The sequence below is a fragment of the Chlorocebus sabaeus genome, chromosome X (genome assembly GCF_047675955.1).
Source record: "Chlorocebus sabaeus isolate Y175 chromosome X, mChlSab1.0.hap1, whole genome shotgun sequence".
Taxonomy (NCBI): domain Eukaryota; kingdom Metazoa; phylum Chordata; class Mammalia; order Primates; family Cercopithecidae; genus Chlorocebus; species Chlorocebus sabaeus.
The window spans coordinates 80,081,940-80,095,019 of NC_132933.1; the positions used below are offsets into that span (position 1 = coordinate 80,081,940).

Consider the following 13,080-nt stretch of genomic DNA (forward strand, 5'->3'; position numbering starts at 1 on the left):
GCCCCTTTCCTAAAAATTCAAATATAACATGGTTAGAATTTTCTAAAGAAACTTTGTTTTAAAAAGATAATGAAAAACTAAAATATATACACATAGAAATTAACAAATTTATTGAATATGTCTCAGATCCTAATAAATTTCTAAAATCTAGCCACAAATTAGCTTGAATATTATAAAATACTCCTGGTTCCCTCTATTTACTCAACCCTAACTGAGGTAAATACCGAGTCAAGGTTCTGAAACTTTCTGAGGCTGATTTGGGTGGATGCTTTGCCAGGTGGGATGCATACCTCACCCCTTCCCAGAACCTGCTTCCTGTTTTTATTTTTTGGCCATTCCCTGTAGCCCCAGACCTATAATGCACTTCTAGTCTCTAGATACTAGTCCACTAGCACTAAATCCCTTGAGGTAAGGAAGGTATTTCCCTATTTAGCCAATATCTTACCCACCTGAGTACTAGTTGATCTTCTAGTCACCTTCTTTGTAACTCTTAGAAGTCTCTACAATTCTGGGTTTATGCAAGTCCTGTTGGTGACTTTGACCTGATTCTCTGGCTCTCACTCAAAAGTTAATAGGTTAATTTTACCCATTGCTTCATTGCATCTATTATTCTAAATTGGCATATCTTACTGGGAAACAAGTAACTTCTAAGCTCTGGGCCATCATTTCTGGAATCTGCCTGCCTCACATCAGGTCTCTCCAACAAACAGAAGCAATCTCCTTACTATTTACTTTTTCAAAACCTAGACTCCATCTTGGGCCTCTTACTAAGTTCTTGTTCTCTAGCCAAAGGAAATAAAAACTAAATGAATGATCAAACATTCCAGGGACTCAAGTGACAAGTGGACATTTATCTTCCTGATATGTTCTTTCATTTGCTCCATTCATTCATTCATAAGCATTTATTGCTCACTTATTATGTACCAGGCACTGGGCTAGATGCTATGGAAGACATAGCCATGCAGCTAAATAATCACAGTGCAATCTTATAAATGCTATGACCATGGTGTTATGTATGAAATACAGAAGAAAGGGGATAGATTTGCCTGGGGAAATCAGGCAAAGCGTGGAAGGGAAGTCAGGAAAAGCGTGATAGATGAGGCAACATTTAATGACTTATCAGTCAGATGAGTGACTATTCAAAATTCTATTATTGCAACAGTTTCACAATAACTAAATTGCCCTAAGGATACATCAAATGACAACCATAATTCCCATGAAGGAAAAGGAATATTTCTTTACTGGGTGTATTTGTTTATATATGTTAGCTAAACGGAGTTCTCTCACCTCAAATCCTCAGTATTTCATAGTCAGTTCTAAAACATCTTTTTTATTTTTTTAAATTATGAGATTAACAACTTTGTAAAAGTAAGAATTTAAATATTAAGTTCAAATCTTTATATAATGCTAATTCTTTTCTAATCTCTTAGTGCATATAGATACATTTTAATAGTTATCTTTAACATGCCTATATTCACTTGTGTTCTGTTTTCACTTATTCTCTCATGATGCATTTCCACATATCGAAATAGCTATATAGTATTTCATCAAATTAAAGTAATTATTCCCTTATTATTAGCTGAATTGTTTCGAGAATTTTTATCCTTCTATAAATGCCTTTGTATAGACCACTGTTTTCTTAATTGTATATTCTCAGTAAAGGGATTCTGGATAAGATTGTGAACAGGTTTTTAGCTCTTGTTACATGTTGCCAGACTATTATTTACAAAGACGAACTAATTTATAGTGACATAACTAAGATATAAAATATGCCTTTCTTTTTTATTATCCCACTAACATTGGAGTTTTATTTATTTTTGTTAGATAAGTAGGTTTTAATATGTATAAATTATTTTAATTTTCTATCTTTAATTCCCAGTGACCTGCACATTTTTCTATTTTTGCTTTACCTCTTTTTTTTGAAACTATGTGTCTACAATTGCTTGCTTATCTAATAGGGTCTGCACATTTCTGTATATATTTGTCAATTATTTGTATTTTATGGTAAGCTTTTATCAGTGAGATTTATATATATTTCCTAGTCTGTTACTTTCTTTTAGATAATTATTTTCTTGCCTTTGTGCAAATCTTTAAATATTAGATACATCCATTTTATCAGATATATTTTTCAGTCCTTCAAGAATTATGACTTTATCTCCTGGTTCTGTCTGAATAGGTATGCTATTCTGGTTCTTTCCAAATTTCATAAGTTATAAGTTATCTGATTACAAATTGGTATGTACGCATTGACTGCAGGGAACTGGAAAACAGAGACAAGCACAAAGGGAAAAGATAACAATCACCTGTAATTCCACCACTCAGAGGAAGCCACCTTTTATTTTGGCATATTTGTTTCCAATCATTTTAAATAAAATAAGTACAAACATGTTTTTAGAAAAATGATGTCATTAAGAATGGATTTTGCATTCTGTTTTTCTTGAAACATAACAATATATGATAAACTCTGTTACGTTTTGGTAAGTAGCCACCTACAATCCATTTTGATAGCTGTATTAATGTAATTTCTTCAAAAGTTATTTTCATAAATAGCCTTTTTCTGTTAATTTTGCAAATCGTCTACTTAGATTCTTTTGCCATTTTTCTACTGGATACTTGTTGATTTCTTACTGATTTTCCTGAGGTATTTTTAAATATATTAGGGATACTGACACTTTCTCTTCCACCTTCCACATGTTATTGCAATATTTTGCTATTTTATTATTTGCCCTTTAATTTTGTGCTGCTTTTCATGTATAGAAGTTTTATATTTTATGTAGTAAAATTTTCTCTTTTTTTGGGTTCTTTCCTTGCTGTTAAACTTAGAAAGATAGACCCATCCCTAGGTCAAATACATTTTCACTGCATTTTCTTTGTTATTTATGGTTACAATTTTACATTTAAGTCTTAGGCTACAATATTAATTTTAGTTTATCCTATAAGGTAAAAACCTGACTTTTTGCCAAATAACCAATTGTTCCAGCACTATTGATTGAATAGTTCATATATACGTTGTTTTGAAATTCCATCTTTATCATTTACTGTACATGCATATGCTCACTCACATGTGTGTGGATACTTTTAATCTTACTTTTTGGTGCTGCTGATCACTGTTTCTTCTTTCCTAGTACTATATTTTTTAAGTTATCATAGTTTCAACCTCACCAATGATTGTGAAAATGTAAGATAAAAGAATAGTGCTATATAATTTTTTGCCCATCAATTTTACAAAAGTTGAGTGCCAATATCCAGTGCTGATGAATATATGGAGATGTGGACACTCTCAGCATCCTGGTAGTGTAAATTAGAGGCAGGTAGGCATTACCTATAAAAAAATGTAATGCACATGTCTTTGACCAACAACCTTAGTTCTAGGAATCTACCCTTTTCTTTTTCTTTTTCTTTTTCTCCCCCCGAGATGGAGTCTCACTCTTGTTGCCCAGGCTGGAGTGCAGTAGAGTGATCTCGGCTCACTGCAACATCCGTCTCCCAAGTTCAAGTGATTCTCCTGCCTCAGCCTTCCAAGTAGCTGGGATTACAGGTGCCCGCCACTATGCCTGGCTAACTTTTGTATTTTTAGTAGAGACGGGGTTTTACCATGTTGGCCAGGCTGGTCTCGAACTCCTGACCTCGTGATCTGCCCACCTTGGCCTCCCTCCCAAAGTGCTGGGATTACAGGCGTGAGCCACTGCAACCAGCCTAGAATCTATCCGATATAACACTTGTACAATTACACAAGGATATATATTCAAGGATGTTCACTACGTTATAATTTGTGGTGGCAAAACAACAATTAGAAGCACTGTAATGTGTATAAACAAGAATGGTAGAATTATGTATATTGTATCATAGCTAAAAAGAAAAGGTAGACTTTCAGCTTCCAGCTGTGATGAAATAGCTTGTATTGGGCTGTCATACTAAGAATAACTGGAATGGCTAGATTTTAAAAATGAAGGTGAGTGAAGGCTTCAGAGAGTAATTACAACAGCCAGAACTTGAGAAACTAAAACCTTGGACAGAAGAGACACTCAAAGAATAAACTCGCTATTCTCTGTGCAGCTTACCTTTGAGGCATTTGCTGATTCTTAAGTTTTGCTTGCGTGAAGTAAGGGGCCAAGAAACTAAGCAGAAAGTCTCACTGTTTTACGGAGACAAAAATTGCATTTCAGGACCTTCCTATATGGAAGGGACTGTGATAAACACCTTGTGCTTTCAATAGAAACCCCTAAAGAGTGGACTATACCTTAGGAGTAAGGAAAAGCCATAAATAGACAAGTTGTTAGAAAGCCTCAAACACAAATCCTAAAACAGTCTTCTCAATTCCTGATTGGGCTAAGAAGATTTACTTATACTGTATCTGCCTGCTAAAATAAACTGAATCTTCTCTGGAGGGAAATAATATCATCCAGAGCCTCTACAATTCTTTATACACTGTATTCAGCATTGAAAAATTATAACAAGACATGACTTAGAAAACCATGACTTGTTATTAATTGGTAAATTAATAAAATTAATAAAAGACAAAAGAAAAAATAATCAAAACAGACACACAGACTTCTATTCAACATAGCATTTTTTTCTTTTTTTTTGAGACAAGGTCTCACTGTATTGCCCAGACTGGTCACAAACTCTTGTGCTCAAGGGATCCTCCCACCTTAGTCTCTGGGACAACAGGTACACACCATCACAGTCGGCCAGCACTGGAAGTTCTAGCCACAGCAGTTAGACAAGAAAAAGAAATACAAGACATCCAAATTCACAAAGAAAAATTAAAATGATCTCCATTCACAGATGACATGGTTTTATTTAAAAAAAAAAAAAAAAAAAAAAACCTGTGAGAACTAATAAACAAATTCAGCAAACTTATAGGATACAGAATCAGCACACAAAAGTCAGTTGCATTTTTATACACTAAAAATGAATGATTTGACAAGGAATTTAAGAAAACAGTTCTATTTTGTAATAGCATCAAAAAGAATAAAATACTTCAGAATAGGCTTAACCAAGGAGGTGAAAGGCTTGTACACTGAAAATGGAAAAACATTGCTAAAAGAAATAGAGAAGATACAAATAAATGGGAAGACATGCTGTCTTTGTGGGTTAGAAGACATAATATTGTTAAGATGGCAGTACAACCCAAAGCTATCTACAGATTCTATGCAAGCCCTATCAAGAGCCCAAATGACGATTTTTGAAAAATAGAAAAATTTGTTCTAAAATTTATATGGAATCTCAAGGGACCCTGAATAGCCAAGATGAGGATGTGGAGACATGAAGACTCTTGTGTACTGTGGATGGGAATGCAAAATGGGTCAGTCCCTATGGAAAACAGTATGGCTGTCCCTCAAACAAATTAAACATAGTATTACTATATGATCCAGCAATTACACTTCTGAGTATATATCCAAAAGAAGTGAAAATAGGAACTTGAAGAGACATTTTTTTTCTTTTTTTTTTTTTTTTATTATACTTTAAGTTCCAGGGTACATGTGCACAACGTGCAGGTTTGTTACATATGTATACATGTGCCATGTTGGTGTGCTGCACCCATTAACTCGTCATTTACATTAGGTATATCTCCTAATGCTATCCCACCCCCACCCTAAGATAGAACCCGGTGTATGATGATCCCTTTCCTGTGTCCAAGTGATCTCATTTGAACAGACATTTTCTACATCAATGTGCAGCATTGCCCACAATAGCCAAAAAGTGGAAACAACCCAAATGTCCATCAATGAATGGATAAACAGGATGCAATGTATATACAAAATGTATACCCAAAATGGAATATTATCAAGCCTTTAAAAGGAAGGAAATTCTGACATATGCTACACATAGATGAACCTCGAAGACTATGCTAAATGAAATAAGCTAGTTACAAAAGGAAAAATATTGTATTATTCCATTTATATGAGATACCAAATTCATAGAGATACAAAGTAGAACGGTGGTTGCCAGAGGCTGGGAAGCAGGGGACATGAAAAGTTACTGTTCAATGAATAGAGTTTCAGTTTGGGAAGATGAAAGAGTTCTGGAGATAATTGGTGGTGATGTTTGCACCATGATGTAAATGTACTTAATGCCACTGAACTTAAGGTTGTTAAAATAGTAAATGGTAAATTTTACATTGCATATATTTTACAGTATTAAATAGAAACAAAAAGGAAGGAATAGTGGAAAAACCTGGTTGTGACATCAATCTCAGGTAAAATGTGTGCTTTACAGAGTGAACCCTGGAATATGACCAAGGCTTTGACAATTCTCTGGTGCTAGCCCCCTAAGAGTAAAGCAACACTAAAACTGACATATTTGATAAGTATAACACTTAGGTAAAGCAAATGAAAAAAATTAAATTCCCAAGAAAAATGTGTTCTAGTCAAAAAATAAAAAAGTAATAGTCCTGTCAGTACTGACATGAAAGCATATTTAGTATGTGTTTTGGGGGAAAAAGTTTTAAAACAATATAAACAGTGTTATCCTATGATATAAAAGACAAATATGTGTGTGAATAAACTATTTTCTCATCATAAGAGGTATTGATTTTATAACTCCCTTTTGGAAGACGAAAAGAAATTCAGCTATGTTTAACATAGACATCAATTATAGGATGGATTCCAATTTCAGAATGCTAAACTGTAAAAAGAAGACAACTTAAATTCAAGGAAATGCAGTGGATGTGTGTGTGTGTCTATATGTATATACATGCATTGTGTATGTATATGTATATGTGTGTATGTATATATATATATGTAAAAATGTTTGCTGATTTGATTTGTGCTCTAGAAATATCTTCACCATTTCTCAATTCTGTATCAGGATGCAACAATAGAATGAAACTCAGTGGACGACCCTACAGACACATGGGAGTGCTTGGAACTTCAAAACTCTATGACATTCGGAAAACTATCTTTACTTTCACTCCACAGGTGGGTGAAATAAGCTTGAATGTGCATTGAGATGAATGGAAATAAAAGAAAAACACTGGAGAAGTAAAGCATTTACTGGAGTTGGGATAAGTGTCAAAGAGTTCCACCAGGCCTTGCACGTAACTTACTCAGTGAATATTTATAAAGTTGAACTGAATTGAGCTTCCAGCACAGAGTTTCACTAAGTGATTGTAACTGCCAAAAGTACCCGTGGGTATTACAGAAACTAAGGATGTTACAAATGCTAGAGTACTTACAAAAGTAATCCTTACTTTTAAAAGTTAAAAATCAAACTATGTGTCCTTTATAAACAAAATACTACCATTTTTGTTCAGCTACTGAATTATCTTTTCTTTGTTTGGAGGAAGGGCCCCTTTTACGTTCATAGAAATCTTCAGTATCCTCTTCTAAACAAAAATGTCAGTCCTCTTTTAGCTGTTACTAAACACGTTGTTATCCTGATGTTTATTAGCTACATGATAATAACAAACCTGATTATATGTGTTTATGGGGAGGGGAAACTATTTTCTGGAAAGAAAGCTTAAACTCCCCATTTGTCATCTTACATTTGAAATAGTGCAGCTGAGGTAGGAATAGACAAAAGAGTAATGGACCATAGATTCTATTTCTGACTTTGCCATTTGCTAGCCATATGATTTTGCTAATCTACATATCATCTCTTAGCCTAATTTTTAATCTATTAAAAGAAGAAAAACCCTCACTGGGAGGTTATAGGATTAAATAAAATTATATACTTGAAAATACTTTGTAAACTGTAGCGTACCGTAAAAATGTCAGAAATCATTATATGTACCAGTTAACCACCAGATACCTTGGAATGTATTAGACATTAAATTTGGGGGTATCATTGCCCTGTGACACCTTGGATACTCTTCTGAATATGTGAGTAGTTTAAAATATTACTTAATAATTGTGAGAGTAAATTATTCTGAGCTATTATTTTTATTTGTCTCAGTTTATAGACCAGCAACAGTTCTACCTGGCTCTGGACAACAAGATGATAGTGGAAATGCTTAGAACAGACCTCTCCTACCTCTGTAGCCGCTGGCGGATGACAGGCCAGCCCACCATCACGTTCCCCGTCTCACACAGCATGCTTGGTAAGGGCTGCATGAGGCAAGGAATGAATGTATTTTGGAAATAAGTCATAGATTTAGCCCTTCAACATCTTGGTGTTTCTAGAGAATTACTTCTTATAATTTATTCTTTCAGCGGTATTTATTGGCTCCTATTTTATGCCAAGCACTTTTCTAAGCACTGGGGACACATGGAGTGAATAAGGCAGATGAGATTTCTGTTCTCATGGAGCTTATGCTTTAGAAGGTGAAGACAGACTATATGTAATACATAAATCAACACACAATAATTTCAGAGCTATAATTGAATAGTTTTCACATAGTTTGAGAGCTATAATTCAAAAAATGTAGCAGAGGATAACCTAAAACTTGGTTGGTGGTTACTTTAGCTAATTAGTTTCTAGGTCAATTTTCAGAAACTTTATTCATACAATTATTTTTAAAGACAATAATACTGTATCTGCATATTTCTTACTCCAGTGGTACATCAAGATTTTATAGATAATTTCCCAGGCTGCTTCTTCCAAAGCCTGTCTAACTGAAGCTGTAAAATCTAGTAGGGGAAAAAGCCAAAAGGCTTTTGGTTTATGTTTCCTCTTTTTTTTTTTGACTGGATTTCCTGACATTGCTTACTTGAAACTGGGTGAAAGGTTTTATTATTCTCTCAGTTCCTGGAGGACTAGAGCCAATACTGAAGCGACTGCTTCCTTTCTGTGTTTCTCCTGTTGCTTCCAAAGGCCTGTTTGTACTGCCAAAGTACATAGAATTCCTTTTCATTAAAGAAAAATTCCTTATTGTAAATCATTCAAAATCCAGACTGTTAGGGATTTTGGTCACATCTCAAAAGTGCTTCAATATCACAGGATTTGAGGAAGTAGGGTAGTCTTTCCTCTCTTTGTCTTTCTTCATTACTTAAGACAATTAACACAAGTACCCATTTAAAAACTACTATATTTGCAGAATTGTCTTCAGAAAGTATAAGGTCTAATTGGAGACGAAAAGCTAATATGCAAGAATGATAGAAACAATTTTAAGACAATATATAAAGAATTACTAAACCATTAGATCGGTATTTTACAGAGAAGGCGATCCAGTTGACAAAGAAAATTTCTCAACTGAGGTAGGACTTAACTAGGTTTTTTGGAATGGGTAGTATTCAGATGACAGGAGGGAAGAAGGAAAGGTACTGTAAGTGAGGAGGAAAATACCATGAGTGAGGCCTAGAGGCAAGAATGAACTTGACCTGTGAGAGGAGAATGAAGTGACCCACCTGAATAGAGTGGAGTTTGTGTGTTGAAGTATAATTATAAGCAAAATGGGAAAAGTAAGGTAGGGTTCGATAATGAAGACCTTGAAAATAAGCAAAGATATTTAATATAGATTTTTCTCGGAAGTCTGAAACTATCAAAAGGTTTTGAGCAAGGAGTGATATGATAAAAAGATGTTTGGGGACTATTGATGACAGTACACATTGTAGTGAGGAGAGACTGATGTCTCCACATATGAGGTGAAGATAAGGTACACTGGATTGGAGGTAATAAAAGTAGAATGGAAAAGAAAGATATGAGTCATTTTAAGCAACACCCAAGTCAGGTATTGGCTAACTAGATACAAGGGATGAATTAAGATAGCTATAACAAAATACCAAAAACTGGGTAATTTATAAACAATAGAATTTTATTTTGTACTATTCTGGAAGCTAGGAGGTCCAAGATCAAGGTGCTGGCAGGTTTGGTGTCTGGGAAGGACCTGAAATCTCTCCTTCTAAGATGGTGCCTTGCTGCTTCATCCTCTGCAGCAGACACACATGTGTTCTTACATTGTAGAAGGGACAGAAAAGAAGTAAACCCACTTTCTTAAGCCCTTTTATAAGGGCCCTGATCCCATCCATGATGCCTCCACACTCATGACTTAATCACCCTAGAGGGCCTACTTCTTAATGCTATCACATTGGTGATTAAGTTTCAACAAATGAATTTAGGGGTACATTCAGATCATAGCACTAGGTAAATGTTGCTGCATTGATAGAATCAGGGACATTTTATACAAAGAAGCCAGTTACAAAGGGACATAAGCTTGTAGTGACAAAGAGATTTCAGAATTGAAATACCTGAGAGTTGGGATGAGATACATAGCCACAGCTTGGGAAGCAGAATAAAACTAAAGATCTAGGCCTAAATCAAGCATTTTTGGTACTTGATATGTGATCACATAACAAAAACAACAGTAACAATAGCAATAATAACTGTAATATTTACTGAATACTTTCTCTGTGCCAGGCACTGAGCTAAGTGCTTTCAATAAATTATTTTGAAATCTCTATAACACTCTTATTCAGGTAGGTACTCATTATCCAAAGTCACAAAGCTAGTAAGTGATAGAGCCAGGCCTCAAACCAGATCTTTCAGTCCCTGAAGCCCACATTACCAACAGCAATGTGTTTTTGCCAGTGAAAATTTTGTGCTGGTGAAAAGAGAACAAACATTAGTGATCACATTGAAATGTGGATTAGTTAAATTCTCATGTTAAAGACAAAGATTCCTGTAATACATAAAAGAGCAAAAATAATACATAAATGGCATACAGGTGGATGCTATTTACAATAGATATCTCTAAAATAAAATCATACAGAAAGATGGAAGAAAGGAATATGTAAAGATATATCATGTAAATGCTGACAAGAAAGCAGTGGTAGCAGTATTGATATGAAAAATAGCAAATAAAATTCAAGGCAAAAATCAGTAAATGGGATAAGTAGGATATTTTATATTGATAAATAGTATACCAACATGATATAACATGTATAAACTTTTATGTACTGAGTAATGTGAATTAAATGTATAAAGCAAGTATTTAGGAAAATTTAGGGACAATATGACAAAACTATTATATATTCATGATGGGAAACAACATACTTCTATCAGAATGTCACAGATCAATTATACAAAATAATTAAAGATATAGAGGAGTAACAAACTTGGTTTTTGTGTTTATGGGTGTATATATAACCATGTATCCAAAAAGGCAGAACACACAAAGAATGTTTATGTTTAAAAAGTAGAAATCATACAAACGATATTGCCAGATACGTAACATAAAACTAATTAACACAGAATAGTTAAAAAAGAATCTAACTATAAAGGAATTAAATTTTTCCCAAATAATTATTAGATTAAAGAGAAAGTCAAATTTGAAATTACATGCTTCTTAGAAATGAAAAATGATACCACTACTTATAATCTGTGAGATTTGGTCAAAGTCATATTTAGAAAATGTGATATCCTTACATACTTTTACTTTTAAAAAATGACTTTTGGTTTTGAGACAAGATGGCATAGACTCACTTCTCCCTATTCCTCCTGCTAAGTGCAGCTAAGAATCCTTGACGTTTTATATAAAACAAACATAAGAAAATTCTGAAAGCTGGAAAGAAGACAGATCAGCTAGGGACTTTAGGACCTGAAGAATAGCAGAGCAGTAGATATCCTGGGCCTTATATGTCCTGGACTGGAAGCTAGAGAAACTGACATCTCAGAAATGCAAAAAGGAAAAAAAACAAAAAACAAAAAACGGAAAAACAGATTTTTTAAAAGACCCAAGAAAAATCTGCTTTGTCTAGCTGAAGGAACAGGAAAGGAGCAACCTAGAGAGACAGAAAACTTTTAGACCCTATTTTACTTGGCCCCACTTATGCCCCTGTGAGCAGAGACTGAGTGGGGACTCTTCCACGCTTGCACAGCTCTGAAGAGGCATCCCTCTCCCTCTTAGGAGTAGTATCAGAGAAGGGCTAGTGGGGAGCTGAAACTTTCATCCTTGCCCAAAAGTAGAGGAGCTCCTCCCCCTTCAGCCAGTGTGGTGTCAGTGATCAACAGATATCAACAAATGTTGGAGTTATCATGCAAAGATTTTAAGGCAGTTATCATAAAAACACTTAAACACACAATTACAGTCACACTTGAAACTAAAGACAAAGTAGAATGCACGTCTTAGCAAACAAACTGAAGATATAAAGAACTGAATGGAAGTTTTAGTACTGAAAAAATATAATAACTGAGATGGACAGCTCACTAGATAGGCCCAGTAGCAGAATGGAGACAACAGAGTGAACTTGAAGACAGAACTATAGAAATGACCCATTCTGAACAATACAGTAAAAAAAAAAAAAAAAAAAAGAAAAAGAAAAAATATGAACAGAGCCTCAAAGACCTGTAGGACTAATAACAAAAGATTTAACATTTTTAACATTCATGTTAAAAAGATCTAACATTCATGTTATAAAAGTTTCAGAAAGAGGAGAAAAAGTATGGGAGAAAAACAGAAAAAGCATTCCAACTAATAATGACTGAAAAATTGGTAAAAGACATAAACCTACAAATTTTAAAAAAATGAGAAAATCTCAAACATGATAAACCTGAAGAAATCCATGTCAAAACACATAATAATAAAGTTCTTGAACATTAAAGAAGAAATATCTTGAAAGTGGCCAAAAAGAAACAATACCATGTCTATAAGCAACAAACAGTTAGAATGACAGCAAAATTCTCATCAGAAACCATGGAGACCAGAGGGAAGTGACACAACATTTTTTAAGTACTGAAAAAAAAAAGATTTTTAAACCAAGAATTTTGCCCTGTCCAGTGCACTTCAAGAATAAAAGAAAAAAGACATTCTCCGATGAAGGAAAGCTAAGTGAATTTGTCTCCAGGAGATCTGCCCTGAAAGAATGGTTTGAAGGAAGTTCTTGAAACAGAAAGGAAATAATAATAGATGGAATCTTGAAACATCAAAAAGAAAAACTAAAAATAGAAGGAGTGAAAATATGACTAAATACAATAGACTTTCTCCACTTCAATTTTCTTTCTTTCCTTCTTTATTTTTTTCTTTCTTTCTCTCTCTTTCTTTCTCTCTCTTTCTTTCTCCTTTTCTTTCTTTCTCTCTTTCTCTCTTTTCTTTCTCCTTCCTTCCTTCCTTCCTTCCTTCCTTCCTTCCTTCCTTCCTTCCTTCCTTCCTTCCTTCCTTCCTTCCTTCCTTCCTTCCTTCCTTCCTTTCTTTCTTTCTTT

The 13,080-nt window shown here is 34.3% G+C and overlaps 1 protein-coding gene across 3 annotated transcripts in view; it reads left to right on the plus strand.

Annotated features, from left to right (window-relative positions):
• PHKA1 (phosphorylase kinase regulatory subunit alpha 1) overlaps positions 1–13,080 on the plus strand; it is a 130,950-nt gene that overhangs the window by 66,056 nt on the left and 51,814 nt on the right. For all 3 annotated transcript variants that reach the window (XM_007992078.3, XM_007992080.3, XM_007992079.3), the window contains exons 15-16: positions 6,814–6,923; positions 7,900–8,044. In XM_007992078.3, coding sequence (XP_007990269.2) covers positions 6,814–6,923; positions 7,900–8,044 — 255 coding nt within the window. The remainder of the gene's footprint in view (positions 1–6,813; positions 6,924–7,899; positions 8,045–13,080) is intronic.